This window comes from Delphinus delphis, chromosome 13 (assembly GCF_949987515.2).
Source record: "Delphinus delphis chromosome 13, mDelDel1.2, whole genome shotgun sequence".
NCBI classification, from domain to species: domain Eukaryota; kingdom Metazoa; phylum Chordata; class Mammalia; order Artiodactyla; family Delphinidae; genus Delphinus; species Delphinus delphis.
In genome coordinates this window covers 65,767,221-65,785,377 of record NC_082695.1, presented here as the reverse complement: position 1 = coordinate 65,785,377, position 18,157 = coordinate 65,767,221, and the positions used below count along the sequence as shown (strand labels likewise).

The 18,157-nt window shown below is 42.0% G+C and overlaps 1 protein-coding gene across 2 annotated transcripts in view; it reads left to right on the top strand.

The window, feature by feature from the left end:
* MYO5B (myosin VB) overlaps nucleotides 1-18,157 on the top strand; it is a 382,270-nt gene that overhangs the window by 153,981 nt on the left and 210,132 nt on the right. For both annotated transcript variants that reach the window (XM_060029032.1, XM_060029033.1), the window contains exon 2: nucleotides 1,235-1,345. In XM_060029032.1, the coding sequence (XP_059885015.1) occupies nucleotides 1,235-1,345 (111 nt within the window). The remainder of the gene's footprint in view (nucleotides 1-1,234; nucleotides 1,346-18,157) is intronic.

Below are 18,157 nucleotides of genomic sequence, written 5' to 3'. Positions count from 1 at the left end.
CTGTAAGAAAGCAGGACCAAAATCAGGTCGGCAACTGACCGGCCACAGGGCCTGTGCTTTGCTGTCCCTCCACGGGGAGGTGGGTTGTGCTGACACAAGCACACATTCTGGCTGGCCTCTGGTCTTAAGAACTATTAATTTCAGGAGTATTAATTTTGCTAAAAATATTCTGTGGCCATTTTATAGATATATATATGATTATACATAAATACAAAAATATAATTATATATAAAAATTTAAAAATATATATAATGGGAGGGGGGTATGTGCCCGTGTACACAGACAGCTTCTCAAGCAGATAGGCCCTGTGGAAATCGCATACCTATGAGACAAATACTGAGAAAACGTGTCTGACAGAGGTAAGGGGCGTGGTGCCGAGAGGGACAGCCACTAGTAGATGCTGCCGTTTGGTGCAGACCCGTGGTTCTCCCCAGCTGCACGTTACACTCACCTGGGAGCTTTCATGTCACCTCAAGTGCTGCTTGGGTCTGAGGTGAACCCCGATCTGGTCTTTTCAAGGCTCCCAGGTGATTCTAATGTGCAGTCAGGGCGGAGGGCGCCCGAGTGACATTGCCAGTGCCTCCCACTCGCCAAGGGCTGCGTTCTTTCCTGCCAGGATTTGGCCAGCTTAATGACCTTGTGGACGCTTGATCCGGATGGGGGCTGGGGAAGGATGCATGAGATTTGTGGGTATGTTCGTGGCTTAAAGAATGCACAACTAAACTGAGATTGCTGACAACTCAGGAATATATTAACAGTTTCAATTTGCTGACCACTTTCACTTCTGCAGGAAAATGACTTTGACCCTGAATGCAGAATATCAAAGCAGAGATTCCCAAGCTCTGAAGACTTGCTACATTGTCTTGTTGGGTTTTGCATGTGTTGTCTTAATCTTTGTTTGCAGCACACTAGACACTCCCTCTGACATTGCAATTTTGTACCACCTTTTGAGATAATGGTGTAAAACTCTGGATATAACCAAATCTAGGCTTGGCATTCCCCTGGTAGAATTTGAATTTCACTGATCTGTGACATTCTGTTAGGATCTAGAAGGAGTCCTCTGTAACCAATCTTGTGACTTGTCTCTTGTCATGGTATTGAATCGCCTTGTATCTTGAAATGAGAAGGGAGGGAAATGTGTGCAGATGACTTTAAAAGTTCTGAGGGCCCCTCATAGAGGGCATACCTGAAAGCTTCTCTTAGCATCTAAGTTTCTTCTCTTTTAATCTTTCAGTACACAAGGGTCTGGATCCCTGACCCCGATGAAGTGTGGCGCTCAGCTGAATTAACCAAGGACTACAAGGAGGGTGAGAAGAGCCTCCAGCTCCAACTGGAAGATGAAACTGTGAGTGCAGTGATGGGGGTGGGAGTGCAGAGCTCTCCTGAGCAGGGTTGGATGCTACATTGTGGCTAGAGCGTGTCCTGCACGGTGGAGCTTCTGAGCCCCTGGCGTCCGTTTTGTTGCTGTTGATGGTGATGTATGTGAAAGTTGAAACCGTGAAGCTGCTGAGTGGATGGCCCATTACAAACAAGTGCCCATTGGTGTTAGCAGCTGAGAGATGGCGGGTGACTGAGGCAAGAATCTTCTCGGTGGAGTGGGGGGCACAGGAGGCTTCCCTCCGTGGGGTTGAGGCTCAGTGGGAGGTGAGGGGGAGCCACTTAGCATAAGAGCCAGTGCCTGGTACAGTGGTTGGAGTACCGGCTCTGGACCCAGCCTGCCTGGGTTGGGGTCCTGGCTTGGCCCTTGCTAGCTTTGTGCCCTTGAGCAAGTTAGCAATTTTTCTGTGCCTATTACTTCATCTGTGACATGGGGGTGATAGTTTGTCTAGGGAGCGCATTAGAATAAAATGAGTTACTGTGTGGCATGTACTTAGAGTCGTGCCTGGCAGGTAAGCCCTCATTACATGTTATTTGCTCCAGTGAGAGGTTTTTTTTTTTTTTTTTTTTTGGCTCTGTTGGGTCTTTGTTGCTGCGTACGGGCTTTCTCTAGTTGTGGCAAGCGGGAGCTACTCTTCGTTGCAGGGCGTGGGCTTCTCATCACGGTGGCTTCTCTTGTTGCGGAGCACGGGCTCTAGGCGCGTGGGCTCCAGTAGCTGTCGCGCATGGGCTTAGTTGCTCCGCGGCATGTGGGATCTTCCCGGACCAGGGCTCGAACCCGTGTCCCCTGCATTGGCAGGCAGATTCTTAACCACTGCGGCACTAGGGAAGCCCCGAGAGTTTTTTCGTTAGTTGATTTTCAGGTGGTTTCGCTCAAAAGGAAGACAAGGTAGTAACCAGGAAATTGTATTCCTTCTAGAAGATCTGATTCAGTTTCCCTTTTCATGAGCCTTTTGTCACTACCCTTCCCTGTGATTTGTGGATTTCATGAATATTTGAAGGCTTGCGCTGTGCTGGTCATGGGGGTTTATGGGTGATCGGTTGTGGCCCCGCCATTTGTGGGAGCTCAGTGCTGGAGGGCTCAGTGAACGTGAACACAGAAATACGGGAAAGAGCCTAAGGAGGCTGCAGTAGGCACGGAAGCAGTAGACTAGGTACAGGAGGAAAGTGAGGAGGGAGCTGAGGTGAGGGTGTCCGGGGAGGGGCTGTGGAAAGGAGCCAGCATTGAAGACTCAGGCCCGGGTGGGTGGAGGGGAGCATCCAGGCAGGAGTTGTGCGCCAGAGCCCCGAGGCCTCAGTGTGTCCCCTTTGAGAGTGTGGAAGGAAGGGAGGCCAGTGCACCTGGAAGCCACTGCAGAAGGGGACAGATGGGACAGCCTGAGGCTGGGAATGCAGGTCGTGCATGCAGGGTTTACAGTAGGGGAGACTGCGAGATGGACAGGCTTTGAACCAAGTGGCCAAAAAAATCAAGATTTGGCTTTGGGATGGGTCAGGTTTGAGGGGCTGCAGAGCTGGCCTGGCCTGGAGTGATTATTGCCTCTCTCTGAACTGCAGGAGCACTGAAACTTTGTCCCCCATCACTTAGCCTTTGATCATTTACTGTCTTACTGTTTTTCCTTCTTCCAAGCTCTTTGGTCCTGTCTTTCTAGGTAGTAATGACCTGCTTGAGAAATGGACCTTGTCTTAATGCTTTGCTCACATGTACTTAACAGTGGGTGGAGATTAACACATTGATTAGTAGGAAGGTTGAACGTCTTCCCCCTCCTAACTTCTGTTTTGTATCAACTTTGAGCACATCCCTTGGTAAACCTGGGACGGTGAGTTGGTTAGTTTGTTAAAAGTTGTTTACACTAAGGTGTGCTCACCTCCCCTTCCCCTTCCTGGCCTGCAGACTTTGCCAGCCTCCTCTTGGTTTTGAGGTGAGAAACAAAATTCCCAACAGATGGAATCATGTTTACCATGTTGAATAACTTTCCACCCCATGCCCAAAACAAAATAAAATTAGTTCACCCACGTGAATGGTGTATCTTCCACTCCAGCAGATTTCATTTCAGTTGATCTTGTAAGTGGGTGGGTGTTTTTTTAAGAGTTGTATGGAGGGAGTGTCTGCTGTGTTGCTAAAACAGAGCAGATGCTTGCCTCCCCAGTGGAGAATGCGTTCTACCCTGCGTGACTAATCCTGGCAGCTGCCCAGGACCCCTCCCCTGCTACATGGCCATCAGCTGTAATCAGAAGAGATGGCTGGGGCTGGAGGTTAGCAGTTCTGGAGAAATAATGGGCTCTGAGCCTCGGACTCTGTCCAGGTCGCTCGTGGGCTGTGGTTTGTCCACTGCTGGCTCTGGGCTGTCATTAGGAGCGACTCAGCTGAGCTGTGGACCAGAGGCAGGAGAACAGAAGTTGGATGGCTGGACTCTGAATGTTTGAAGAAACTCCTCTGTAGCTAAAAGCATCTTTGATGTACCAGGTTGGCTGAAAAATCCACCCTGGAGTCTCTTTCCCCGCCCTCTGCTCCTCCCTCTGAAGTCCAATAGTGTGGGTTTAACTGTATCAGCAAAGGTTGAAAATAAACTAGTTCTCTTCTAAAACAGTAAAGTTCTTAACCTATGGCTTCTACCTTAGCAGTAAGTAACTTGTGTGCTCTGCTCTGTTCAAGGTGCTCAGGCCCCCCAGTGTTCCTCTAAAGATGTTTCTTTCCCCCTGTTGCTTGCTTGCTTCTTCTTTATTTGTTTACTTATTTGGGTAAAATATACAGAACATAAAATTTACCGTGTCGACCATTTTTAAGTGCACAGTTCAGTGGCATGAAATACTTACTCATTGTTGTGCAGCCATCACCACCGTCCATCTCCAGAGCCCTTTTCATCTTGCGAAACTGAAAGTCTGTACCCATTGAATACTAACTCCGTATTTCTCCCTCTACCTGCAGCCCCTGGTAATCCCTGTTCACCTTTGTCTCTGAGTTGGATTCTTCTAGGTACCTCAGAGAAGTGGAATCATATAATACTTGTCCTTTTGTGTCTGGATTGTTTCAGCCCAATGTAAGATGTTTTCTGTTTAAGCCAGTGAGAAGATGGGAAACTTCTTGGGGGAAAAGCATCGTGTCTTCTCTTTTTCTCCCCACGACTGTGAAGGGTGCAAGGTATCTGGGTGTGCCAACCCTTAGCACAGTACCCTCTTTAGACTGGGTAAAGCACCTCAGTGTATGCAGACCTTGGTGATAAATGCAGCTACCTAATTCTTTGTGTGCCGTGGAGCTCTGCCTGGCAGACCTTCTCTCAGTTGTCCCCACTTCCCTTACAAACTGCTCACCTCCTGCCCTCTACTGGCAGGGAAAACTCTCCCCGTTTCCATGGTTTTGCGTTTAAATTCTGTTTTTCCAAACAAGTTTGTATCCCATGTCCAGGGCGAGTACTCCCTGTGTGCAAGGCCCTGGCAGTGTTCATGAGTGAGAGAAGGATGGGGAGATGTGAGCTTTAAGGAGAGCAATGTGCTCTTTCTGTGTCTGTGCATATCCAAGCCTGCTAATGTTTCTGGGGCCAGGGCAAGAATGGGGATGTAGCCTATGTCTGTTTAAATATTAAAAGCATATTTTATCAGAATTATTTAGGTAAATCTGACATTTCTAATTCTTGAAAAAATAAAGCATTTAATATATTAAAAAGAAAGTACTTGAATCTCTACTATTCGGTCTCCATCTAGCTGCCAGTATAAAGAACTGCTGCCTTGCATTGGGCATGTCATGTCTGTACCTACATATAAACAAATTTAAGAGGAATGTGACTTGTTCAGTACTGCAGGGTGTTCCTCATGAGTCAGGTTGGCAGTGGTTGCAAATACTGTACTAATTTGTGAGCACCTCTGAAACCACAATTAGAATGTGCAGAGAAGCAAGGCATTGGATATTCGACCCAACTGGGAACCGGTGTTTCATTATGTGAGAATTTTTTTTTGCATTTGTGCTATCTGGAAGGAAGGATTAACAAGATAATTTGTCTTTCCTTTTATCTAAACGTCTTTGCTGCCCAATGCCTCCCCACGCTCCAAAGCAGTGTCTGTCTCTGACATTGGTGATGTTATAGCCCACCACACCACCCTTCAAGGTGCCTGGACACATTTGTCTTATTTCAAGGACACAGGGCAAGAGGTGTGCAGAAGCATTTCCCTGGGGCCTGATGGCGTTTGTCACAAGAGTGTATGTTGAGGGTTGCAGATCTCACTGTGTCAGCACTGAACGCTGATCCCAGGTGACAGAGATACCATGTGTTCTTTAATAAGGTTATATTTTGCATTTGTGATGTTGGAGCCCTTTAAGATGCACGGTCCAGGGAAGGGCCTCTCTTGCTCAGGTCTAAGGATGGTACCAAACATATCAGGGTATTATAGTGAGGAAAGAGCAAACATGGTTCTTCAAGTCAAGAAGAGACAGACTCACAGAAGAGCTAGGACTGTTGTCCTTACACATTGGTGTACTCAGACCACATACCCTGAGAGTGCTCACAGAGCTCACATAAACCCCGTGCATAGAGCTGAGAGTATTTGGTGATACTTCTCTGGTAACAGCAAAGCCTCTGAGTGCACGTGACTTTGATTATTTCTTTTTTCTTCTTGTTTTACTGGTTTTTCCATTCTTTTTTACTTTTGTATTGGTTTATGGATCATCTGATACTTTTTATCTTTATCTTTGTTTTGTTCTCAATTGCTCAGTAATACACCAATGAGACAGTATTACACTTTGTTGATTGGATGGCAAGGATAATAAGGAAGACAATATTTATATCGTACATATGCAAAAAAAGTTTCCTTAAAGTTATAAAATAACACATTGCATATAAATATCTATTGGTAATATTGTTGCCAATACAATTAGTTATCTTGTCTACAGTGGTATTTTTTTAAATTAATATATTGTAAAATACACATAACATAAAATTTACCGTCTTCACCATTTTTAAGAGTACAGTTCAGTGGCATTAAGTACATTTACATTGTTGTGCAATCATCTCTACCATCCATCTCCAGATGGATCTGTGTTACTTAGTTACTATCATTGACCTCTTCCCCTGCTGTATTCATGATCTTTTCCATCAGTTAGGATACTTTGCCTGGCTGCTTCTGCTTAGAGGTTGGTGAAACAGTGATATTTGCCCCCAAGGGACATTTGGCAATGTCTGGATACATTTTTGGTTGTCATGACTGAGGAGGGAGGTCTGCCATTGGCATCTAGTGATAGGTAGAGAGCAGGAATGTTGTTAAGAGGTCCCTCCCCCAAAGAAACAACTATCAGTCCTAAATGGAAACAGTGCCAAAGTTGAGAAACCCTGGTTTAAGCCTGTAGAGGAAATGGTCCTGGACTCGCCATTGCTGAAAGACAGCATGTTAAAAGCTAAACTTTTATAACTCCATATTCTAACAGAATGTGTAAATTGTTTTCCCTGAAATAAATTGAAATCAAAAGGTTATTTTTGACTTCACATTTTTATACTGCTGTAATTTTGTTTATAATTTAAACTTCATAATTGCCTATTTTCATTTGTGCTTTTTTTCCTTTAATTACTTGCATCACCATTCATTCATTAGAAACAGTTATTATTGAGCAATTATTATATGCCAGGGTCTGGTTATACAGCAGTGAAAATGGTACATCTGTAGCTTTGTGGAGCTTTCAGTCTAACTTATAATGAATGTAATACATACACAAATATAGGCTTTAGAATATGAAAAGTTCAAGGCCAAGAATCTTTAGAAATCCATTAGAAACATGGTAAGGTGCTTGACTCTACCCCACTGCTCCCTCTGTCTTCACTCCCCAACCCCACACACTTTTTTGAAACCCCCTTGGGCAGCTACCTCGGAGTTTCTTGCTGACTTACTAAAGCAGGAACACTTACCATGGTAGAGGTGGCATGCAAACCTTCTACCATGGTTCTCAGCCCCCTTGCAGGTTATGTGGGACCCCATGATTACTTCCGTCCAGAGAGCTCTAGGTAGAATTCCTGTCTGTCACTTCCAGGCAGAAGCATAGAAGAGCCTATGGGAGTTTGCCATGCTCTCTTCTTCCTCTGCCTGGTGACGGTGGAGGCCACGTGTTAATGTCTGGTTGACCTTGTGGAGCAGAGCTTCCATCCCGTCCAGCCTTGGGTACCTAGCATGAATGAGAAAGAAACCTTTGTGGTACTGAGCCGCTGAGATTTCAGGGTTAATTTGTTATTTCTTCATAACCTAACCCTTCCTAACTAAGAAGTTCACATGAGTCACAGAGTATTTTATTTTTCAAGTAATTACATGCCTGTGCTTAGGCCTGGGCTAAGTGATATGAGGTGAAGAATAAGAAGGTTCTTTTTTTGTGTGTGTGCGGTACGCGGGCCTCTCACTGTTGTGGCCTCTCCCGTTGCGGAGCACGGGCTCCGGACGCACAGGCTCAGCGGCCATGGCTCACGGGCCCAGCCGCTCCGCGGCATGTGGGATCTTCCCGGCCCGGGGCACGAACCCGTGTCCCCTGCATCGGCAGGCGGACTCTCAACCACTGCGCCACCAGGGAAGCCCAAGAAGGTGCTTTTTAAGAAGCATGATCTTTTTGGAGACTGGAGAAGATGGAGCTGTAAGATTTAAACACAACTATCACAGAATAAGACACAGCAGAGCATTCATTAAGTGAATGTTTTTTGTATTCGTTTAGGACATAATGTAAACTGGGCTTTTAGTATGTGCTAAATGAACCTGGAACCACATACTTGTTATTATAGTAAGTGTAAGTGGATTCAAGCTTTGAGGTCTCCTATTTTCCAGGAGGATAGCTCAGAAAGAGAACACAGAAGAGAACACACCCACATCCACTGACCTAAGTTAAGTACTTTAGACCAATAAAGTTGGAAGGGCCCTTAAAGATTGTTGGGACCAGTCCTCCCATCTTACAATTAGGGAAGCTGTTGTCTGTGGAAATGAAGTGATGGACTCAACACCTCAGAGCAGTTAAGTTCAGTGGTTCTTAAGTTTGGCTGCGTGATAGAAACCCCCGAGGAGCTAAAAAAATTTTTGCAAAGCTCCAGCACAACCAGACTTCTTAAATCAGAGTTTGGGGATGGGACACAGCATAGTATCTTTTTGCAAGCTCCTCATGGGGTTCCAAGGTGCAGGAAGGGTTGAGAGCCACTGCTTTAGCTGACAGCCAGGACTTGAATACAGGGTTTAACTCCTAGTCGGTCTCCATTTCTGTGAGCCATGTGGCACCTCAGGGTCAGTACCAACTGCTTGCCTCCTGTTAACTCTGTTTTTACCAGCTTATGTTTTCTCTAGATCTTCTTCTTCTATGGGTAGATAAAGAAAACTTGTTTCTCCTACTCTACCATATATGCTGATGAGTAGCTCCAAATCTTTGTGTTGGGATTTGTCATTTGAAGATGTTTTTATGATTATGTTCTCTTGCTGTGGTACCATGTAACATGGACATGAGTTGAGGTGTGGGAGAGGTCATGAAAAGATCAGACATTTCATTCAACTGGTATTTTTAAGCACCTACTAAGCCTTATAGAATCACAGATCTACTGAGTTTAGAGCAATCTAGACCAACACTCTCCAAGAGAACATTGTGCTACAGTTGGATGTTCTCTATCTGTACTGTCCAGTATGGCAGTCACTAGCCACATGTGGCTATTGGGCCCTTGAAATGTGGCTAGCATGAGAAAGTGAAGGTTTAATCGTATTTAACTTTAATGAATTCAATTTAAATAACCATGTATTGGCAAGTGCAGGTCTAGACCAATCCTCTACCTTATGCCACCCTCTATATTCTCAAGTGTTGTCCAGTATCATTTGCTAGATAGACGGTGACCAATTGGAGACCCCCACCTGTTCCTGATTCCCAGCTCCTGGCCTTGGAGAGGAGAAGGTCCACTCCAGGTGTGTGACCGAGCATTAATTTTGTGAAGGGTGTTAACATTCAGCCTCCTCTTTACCTCCAAAGACCCAGTTATTATGTAGTGAAGTCTTTCGTGCAGAAAGTTCAATGTCTCTGATCGTGTCATAAACCCTTTAATTTCAAATAAAACCATATTAACCGTAAGTGTTCAACCCTAGCAGCGCTGTTAGAATCAAATACCTGCTAGAGAAAGCAATGTGTTCTTAAGGCTCTCATTCCCTCCCTCCCTCGCCCTGGATATACACAACCCCAGAAGTCTGTAGTTTTAGGATGCTGAGCTTGCAGCTCTCACTTCTTTGCTGCTGCTCTGGGCATTTTTATTCCTTATCAATTTTACTGTAACCAATACCATTGGCTTATTTTTGGACCATGTTTTCACAAAACTGCCTATGCCTTTCCCTCCACACGCTTGGGGGGAGAGTCTTTTGAAGGGAGATTCATCTGAGAAAATATGGAATGCCAGCATTTCTGCCTCAGGGTTTAAAGATACCAGGCTCAGGTCCCAGCTTTCTGATCTGAAAAATGAGGGGTTGTCTGGGGGAGCTCTGTGGCTCTGCACCTGGCTGTCTCTGTGCTGCTTACCAGGGAGGCAGGGTGGAGAGCCATGTGGGAGACCAGAGCAGACGCGCTCCTGCTGGGCAGAGGGACATCCGCATTGGGAAGTCTTTCAGAGGGCTCAGGGAGGAACATCTGGTTAGAGTCCCAGTGACACCACCCACTCTGCTGGAGATGAAGGGGATGAGGGAGCAATTCTAGAGTTTAATGAAATAAAAATCAACTCTCATCAGTCTCCATTTCCCACTTGTTTCCCACCTCTTGGAAATTTTATCTGCATCTTCATGGTAGTTGTTTGCTGGTCTCCTGTATGAAGTAAGTTTGATAAGAATAAAAGAGCCTTTTCACAGAAAGAAAAGAGCCTTGATTAATATTTTAAAAATCCCAACAACAGAAAACTGTACAAAAGAAAACCTCACTAACACAGGTAGCCATTGATATTTTGTTGGGACGTTATTCCAGTCAGACTTTAATATACAGTTTTAAATAAATGGAACCCTATCATAGATTTCATACTGTAACATGCCTTTTGTTAGATGCAGCAGAATGCTGTGGGTAGCTGCCTGACCGTAAATATCGGGCTGTGTCGTGCTTTACTTCTGTATTTACAGCTTCGGGAGTTGATACATTTGCTCATTTGTAAGATTGTCTCCTGGGGCCAAGGAAGAATATATTTATGAAAAATTCTGACAAGGTGTTGCCACCTGCCCTCCAGAAAAGTTAAATCAGTCTGAACCCTTTTTGCCCACACCCATCCTGGGTGTCAGTTTTTATGTACTTTTGCTTAGCTGATGGATAGTGGTGCTAATAATCTTTTATTTGCGTCTCTTTTGTTAATGGTGAAGTTGAATAGTTTTTCACATATCGTCCATTTGTAGTTCTTACTTTGTGACTTGTATTCCGTGCACAATTTTCTGTGAGGGTATTGGTTTCCTTTTTGATTTCTTACAACTCTTTGGATGTTAAGAGTATTCTATTAAATAATGCAGAATAACTGTTCCCTTCTCTCAATTTACTCTACATATGGTGTGTTTTATGATGGTTTTAAAGTTTTAGGTTATAGTCAAATTAATGAGTATTTCCCTACATTGTTCTGGCTTTTGTCTCACCCCTTAAAGGTACTTCCTTTCAAAGCTTTTACGAAGATTTGCCCACATTTTCTTGTTGGTTTCATTTTTCTTTTTTCATTTAATTTCTATTTTCTTATTGGTTGGTTTTATTTTTCTTTTTTCATTTAATTTTTATTTTTTTCATCTAAAATTTATTTTAATATGAGGGAGAATAGAACATGGACTCAATTTATTTTTCCTAAATGGCTGCAAGTTTACCTACCACTACTGAAAAATCCCTTTTAACATTAATTTGCTATTTTGATGTCATCATGAATAAATTACCCATACGTGCTTGCATTTATTTCTGGACCTGCTATTTTGTTTCATTTATCTGTCTATTTTTTTTTTTTTTTTTTGTGGTATGCAGGCCTGTCACTGTTGTGGCCTCTCCCGTTGTGGAGCACAGGATCCGGACGCGCAGGCTCAGTGGCCATGGCTCACGGGCCCAGCCGCTCCACGGCATGTGGGATCTTCCCGAACCGGGGCACGAACCCGTGTCCCCTGCATCGGCAGGCGGACTCTCAACCACTGCGCCACCAGGGAAGCCCTATCTGTCTATTTTAAAACCATTACCACAGTACTTTAATTTAAACCAATGCCATAGTAGCTTTAATAATATACCTTAATATCTGGTAGTACAAGTCCCTCTAAATGTGGGACAGGAGAGAGCACTGAAAGACTTGTATAGAATAGTGATTCTTAAAATATGATGCATAGGGACTTCCCTGGTGGCGCAGTGGTTAAGAATCTGCCTGCCAATGCAGGAGACACGGGTTTGATCCCTGGTCCGGGAAGATCCCACATGCCGCGGAGCAACTAAGCCCGTGCACCACAACTACTGAGCCTGTGCTCTAGAGTCCACGAGCCACGACTACTGAGCCTGTGCTACAACTACTGACGCCCATGCGCCTAGAGCCCGTGCTCCAACACGAGAGAAGCCACCACAATGAGAAACCCGTGCATGGCAAGGAAGAGTAGCCCCCGCTCGCTGTAACTAGAGAAAGCCTGCATGCAGCAGTGAAGACCCAACACAGCCAGAAATAAATAATTAATTAAAAAAAATATGATCCATAGGCCACCAGTACAGAGCTACGTGGGGATTTTTAACAACTGATGTTCCTGGTCCCTGCCCAAGAGCTCCTGAACATAAGTTGTGTTGAGGAAACTTATTTATTTATTTACTTACTTACCTAGCTAGCTAGCTAGCTAGCTAGCTGCGCCGGGTCTTACTTGTGGCATGTGGGATCTTTAGTTGCGGCATGTGAACTCTTAGCTGCGGCATGTGGGATCTAGTTCCCTGACCAGGGATCAAACCTGGGCCCCCTGTATTGGGAGTGCAGAGTCTTAGCCACTAGACCACCAGGGAAGTCCCAAGGAAACTCTTCTTACAAGCTCTCAGATGATTTTTAAGAACACCATAAGAAACTTAACACTCAGATAAAACATGGTAAACAACAGTCAAGTTCCTTCTGTTTAAATATTAAAGAACACTACCTTTTTATTCATTACATCTTTTTTTTTCACACACACACACACACACACACACACACACACACACACTGTATTTTATTTTTACAAGAGATAAACTGACACCAAGCATTGTAAATAGATGACCACAACAAAAGCAACAATGATTATAATTACCAAACACGAAACACACTCATACTATGTCATAATATTGACATTCAGTCCAGTAATCCTCCACTGCAACGGCTCCTTTACTTTGCAGTGAAAATTGATTTGTATACTTTTTACATCTGAGTCCTTGTGGGATTTTTTTTTTATTCAAACAGAAAGTCACAAAAATTATAATCATCCTCATCAGTTCACTCAGTTCCACGTAATTAATTATTTTTTTCATCGTGATCTTTTGTTAGCACTTTTGTGAATTCATCAGTTTTCCATTAGAGTTCTGAAAATGCTTATTCATTCAGTTCAGCAGTATAGTCAGTTACCAGAAACCTGTACTTGTCAGAGTCTTTTCCATGAATTCCTTGAAGCTGAAGCCCTTTTATAGGAACATATTTGCAAAAGCATCAGAGTACACCCAGAACTGTCTGTAAATGACAAAAGACTTAAAAATGACCATGGTTAAAGATTTGATGAAAGTTCATAATAATGCAATTGACAAGAAAATTTAGTTATTTCTGAGATATACATTTTAAAGTAATAACTAGAATTAGGACTTATAACATTATACCAGAACATACAAGATTTTTAGAAATTTCATGTAGTGTCTGAAACATTTATATTAACATATTTCCATACAAATAACCCAAAGAAAGTTTAGTATTAGTTGTGTTTTTGTTGTTTGTTTGTTTATACTATAGGTTCTTATTAGTCATCAATTTTATACACATCAGTGTATACATGTCAATCCCAATCGCCCAATTCAGCACACCACCATCCCCACCCCACCATGGTTTTCCCCCCTTGGTGTCCATATGTTTGTTCTCTACATCTGTGTCTCGACTTCTGCCCTGCAAACTGGTTCATCTGTACCATTTTTCTAGGTTCCACATACATGCATTAATACACGATATTTGTTTTTCTCTTTCTGACTTCACCCTGTATGACAGTCTCTAGATCCATCCACGTCTCAACAAATGACTCAATTTTGTTCCTTTTTATGACTGAGTAATATTCCATTGTATATATGTACCACAACTTATTTATCCATTCGTCTGTCGATGGGCATCTAGGTTGCTTCCATGACCTGGCTATTGTAAAGAGTGCTGCAATGAACATTGGGGTGCATGTGTCTTTTGGAATTATGGTTTTCTCTGGGTATATGCATAGTAGTGGGATTACTGGATCATATGGTAATTCTATTTTTAGTTTTTTAAGGAACCTCCGTACTGTTCTCCATAGTGGCTGTATCCATTTACATTCCCACCAACAGTGCAAGAGGGTTCCCTTTTCTCCACAACCTCTCTAGCATTTGTTGTTTGTAGATATTCTGAGGATGCCCATTCTAACTGGTGTGAGGTGATACCTCATTGCAGTTTTGATTTGCATTTCTCTAATAATTAGTGATGTTGAGCAGCTTTTCATGTGCTTCTTGGCCACCTGTATGTCTTCTTTGGAGAAATGTCTATTTAGGTCTTCTGCCCATTTTTGGATTGGGTTGTTTTTTTAATATTGCACTGTATGAGGTGTTTATATATATTGGAGATTAATACTTTGTCCGTTGATTCCTTTGCAAATATTTTCTCCCATTCTGAGAGTTTTTTTTCATCTTGTTTATGGTTTCCTTTGCTGTGCAAAAGCTTTTAAGTTTCATTAGGTCCCATTTATTTTTGTTTTTATTTCCATTACTCTAGGAGGTGGATCAAAAAAGATCCTGCTGTGATTATGTCAAAGAGTGTTCTTCCTATGTTTTCCTCTAAGAGTTTTATAGTGTCTGGTCTTATATTTAGGTATTGAATCCATTTTGAGTTTATTTTTGTGTATGGTGTTAGGGGGTGTTCTAATTTCATTCTTTTACATGTAGCTGTCCAGTTTTCCCAGCACCACTTATTGAAGAGACTGTCTTTTCTCCATTGTATATCTTTGCCTCCTTTGTCATAGATTAGTTGACCATATAGGTGCGTGGATTTATCTCTGGGCTTTCTATCTTGTTCCATTGATTTGTGTTTCTGTTTTTCTGCCAGTACCATATTGTCTTGATTATGGTAGCTTTTAGTATATTCTGAAGTCAGGGAGTCTGCTTACTCCAGTTCCATTTTTTTTCCCTCAAGACTGCTTCAGCTATGCGGGGTCTTTTCTGTCTCCATACAAATTTTAAGGTGATTTGTTCTAGTTCCGTAAAAAATGCCATTGGTAATTTGACAGGGATTTCATTGAATCTCTAGATTGCTTTGGGTAGTATAGTCATTTTCACAATATTGATTCTTCCAATCCAAGAACATAGTATATCTCTCCATCTGTTGGTATCACCTTTAATTTCTTTCATCAGTGTCTTATAGTTTTCTGCATACAGGTCTTTTGTCTCCCTAGGTAGGTTTATTCCTAGATATTTTATTCTTTTTGTTGCAATGGTAAATGCGAGTGTTTCCATAATTTCTGTTTCAGATTTTTCATCATTAGTGTATAGGAATGCCAGAGATTTCTGTGCATTAATTTTGTATCCTGCAACTTTACCAAATTCATTGATTAGCTCTAGTAGTTTTCTGGTGGCATCTTTAGGATTCTCTATGTATAGTATCATGTGATCTGCAAACAGGGACAGTTTTACTTCTTCTTTTCCAATTTGTATTCCTTTTATTTCTTTTTCTTCTCTGATGCCATGGCTAGGACGTCCAAAACTATGTTGAATAATGGTGGTGAGAGTGGACATCCTTGTCTTGTTCCTGATCTTAGAGGAAATGCTTTCAGTTTTTCACCATTGAGAATGATGTTTGCTGTGGGTTTATCGTATATGGCCTTTATTATGTTGAGGTAGGTTCCTTCTGTGCCCACTTTCTGGAGAGTTTTTATCATAAATAGGTGTTGAATTTTGTCAAAAGCTTTATCTGCATCTATTGTGATGAACATATGGTTTTTATTCTTCAATTTGTTAATATGGTGTATCACATTGATTGATTTGCATGTATTGAAGAATCCTTGCATCCCTGGGATAAATCCCACTTGACCATGGTGTATGATCCTTTTAATGTATTGTTGGATTCTGTTTGCTAGTATTTTGTTGAGGATTTTTGCATCTATATTCATCAGTGATATTGGTCTGTAATATCCTTTTTTTGTAGTATCTTTATCTGGTTTTGGTATTAGGGTGATGGTGACCTCATAGAATGAGTTTGGGAGTGCTCCTTCCTCTGCAATTGTTTGGAAGAGTTTGAGAAGGGTGGGTGTTAGCTCTTCTCTAAATGTTTGATAGCATTCACCTGTGAAGCCATCTGATCTGAACTTTTGTTCGTTGGAAGATTTTTACTTTATTTTATTTATTTATTTATTTTGTTTTTGTTTTTTTGCGGTATGCGGGCCTCTCACTGTTGTGGACTCTCCCGTTGCAGAGCACAGGCTCCAGACGCACAGGCTCAGCGGCCATGGCTCACAGGCCCAGCCGCTCCTTGGCATGTGGGATCTTCCCGGACCGGGGAACGAACTCGTATCCCCTGCATCGGCAGGCGGACTCTCAACCACTGCGCCACCAGGGAAGCCCTTGTTGGAAGATTTTTAATCACAGTTTCAATTTCATTACTTGTGATTGGTCTGTTCATATTTTCTGTTTCTTCCTGGTTCAGTCCTGGAAGGTTATACCTATCTAAGAATTTGGCCATTTCTTCCAGGTTGTCCATTTTATTGGCCTAGAGTTGCTTGTAGTAGTCTCTTAGGGTGCTTTGTATTTCTGCGGTGTCTGTTGTTACTTCTCCTTTTTCATTTCTAATTTTATTGTTTTGAGTCCTCTCTCTCTTTTTCTTGATGAGTCTGGCTAATGGTTTATCAATTTTGTTTTTCTTCTCAAAGAACCAGATTTTAGTTGTATTGATCTTTGCTATTGTTTTCTTTGTTTCTATTTCATTTATTTCTGCTCTGATCTTTATGATTTCTTTCCTTCTGCTAACTTTGGGTTCTGTTTGTTCTTCTTTCTCTAGTTTCTTTAGGTGTAAGGTTAGATTGTTTATTTGAGATTTTTCTTGTTTCTTGAGGTAGGCTTGTATAGCTATAAACTTCCCTCTTAGAACTGCTTTTGCTGCATCTCATAGGTTTTGGATTGTCGTGTTTTCATTGTCATTTGTCTCTAGGTGTTTTTTGATTTCCTCTTTGATTTCTTCAGTGATCTCTTGGTTATTTAGTAACGTATTGTTCAGCCTCCATATATTTGTGTTTTTTACGTTTTTTACCCCGTAATTCATTTCTAACCTCATAGCATTATGGTCAGAAAAGATGCTTGATATGATTTCAGTTTTCTTAAATTTGCTGAGGCTTGATTTGTGACCCAAGATGTGATCTATCCTGGAGAATGTTCCATGTGCACTTGAGAAGAAAGTGTAATCTGCTGTTTTTGGATAGAATGTCCTATAAATATCAATTAAATCTACCTGGTCTATTGTGTCATTTAAAGCTTCTGTTTCCTTATTTATTTTCATTCTGGATGATCTGTCCATTGGTTTAAGTGAGGTGTTGAAGTCCCCCACTATTATTGTGTTACTGTCAATTTCGTCTTTTATAGCTGTTATCGGTTGCCTTATGTATTGAGGTCCTCCTATGTTGGGTGCATATATATTTATAATTGTTATATATTCTTCTTGGATTGATCCCTTGATCATTATGTAGTGTCCTTCCTTGTCTCTTGTAACATTCCTTATTTTAAAGTCTATTTCATCTGATATGAGTATAGCTACTCCAGCTTTCTTTTGATTTCCATTTGTATGGAATATCTTTTTCCATCCCCTCACTTTCAATCTGTATGTGTCTGTAGGTCTGAAGTGGGTCTCTTGTAGACAGCATATAGATGGGTCTTGTTTCTGTATCCATTCAGCAAGCCTGTGTCTTTTGGTTGGAGCATTTAATCCATTCACGTTATGGTAATTATCGATATGTATGTTCCTATGACCATTTTCTTAATTGTTTTGGGTTTGTTTTTGTAGGTCCTTTTCTTCTCTTGTGTTTCCCACTTAGAGAAGTTCCCTTAGCATTTGTCGTAGAGCTCGTTTGGTGGTGCTGAATTCTCTTAGCTTTTGCTTGTCTGTAAAACTTTTGATTTCTCCATCAAATCTGAATGAGATCCTTGCTGGATAGAGTAATCTTGGTTGTAGTTTCTTCCCTTTCATCACTTTAAGTATATCATATCACTCCCTTCTGGCTTGTAGAGTTTCTACTGAGAAATCAGCTGTTAACCTTATGGGAGCTTCCTTGTGTGTTATTTGTCATTTTTCCCTTGCTGCTTTCAGTAATTTTTCTTTGTCTTTAATTTTTCTCAGTTTGATTACTGTGTGTCTCGGCGTGTTTCCCTTTGGGTTTATCCTGTATGGGACTCGCTGCGCTTCTTGGACTTGGGTGGCCATTTCCTTTCCCATGTTAGGGAAGTTTTCGACTATAATCTCCAAATATTTTCTCTGGTTCTTTGTGTATCTCTTCTCCTTCTGGGACCCCTATAATGCGAATGTTGTTGCGTTTAATGTTGTCCCAGAGGTCTCTTAGGCTGTCTTCATTTCTTTTCATTCTTTTTTCTTTATTCTGTTCCGCGGCAGTG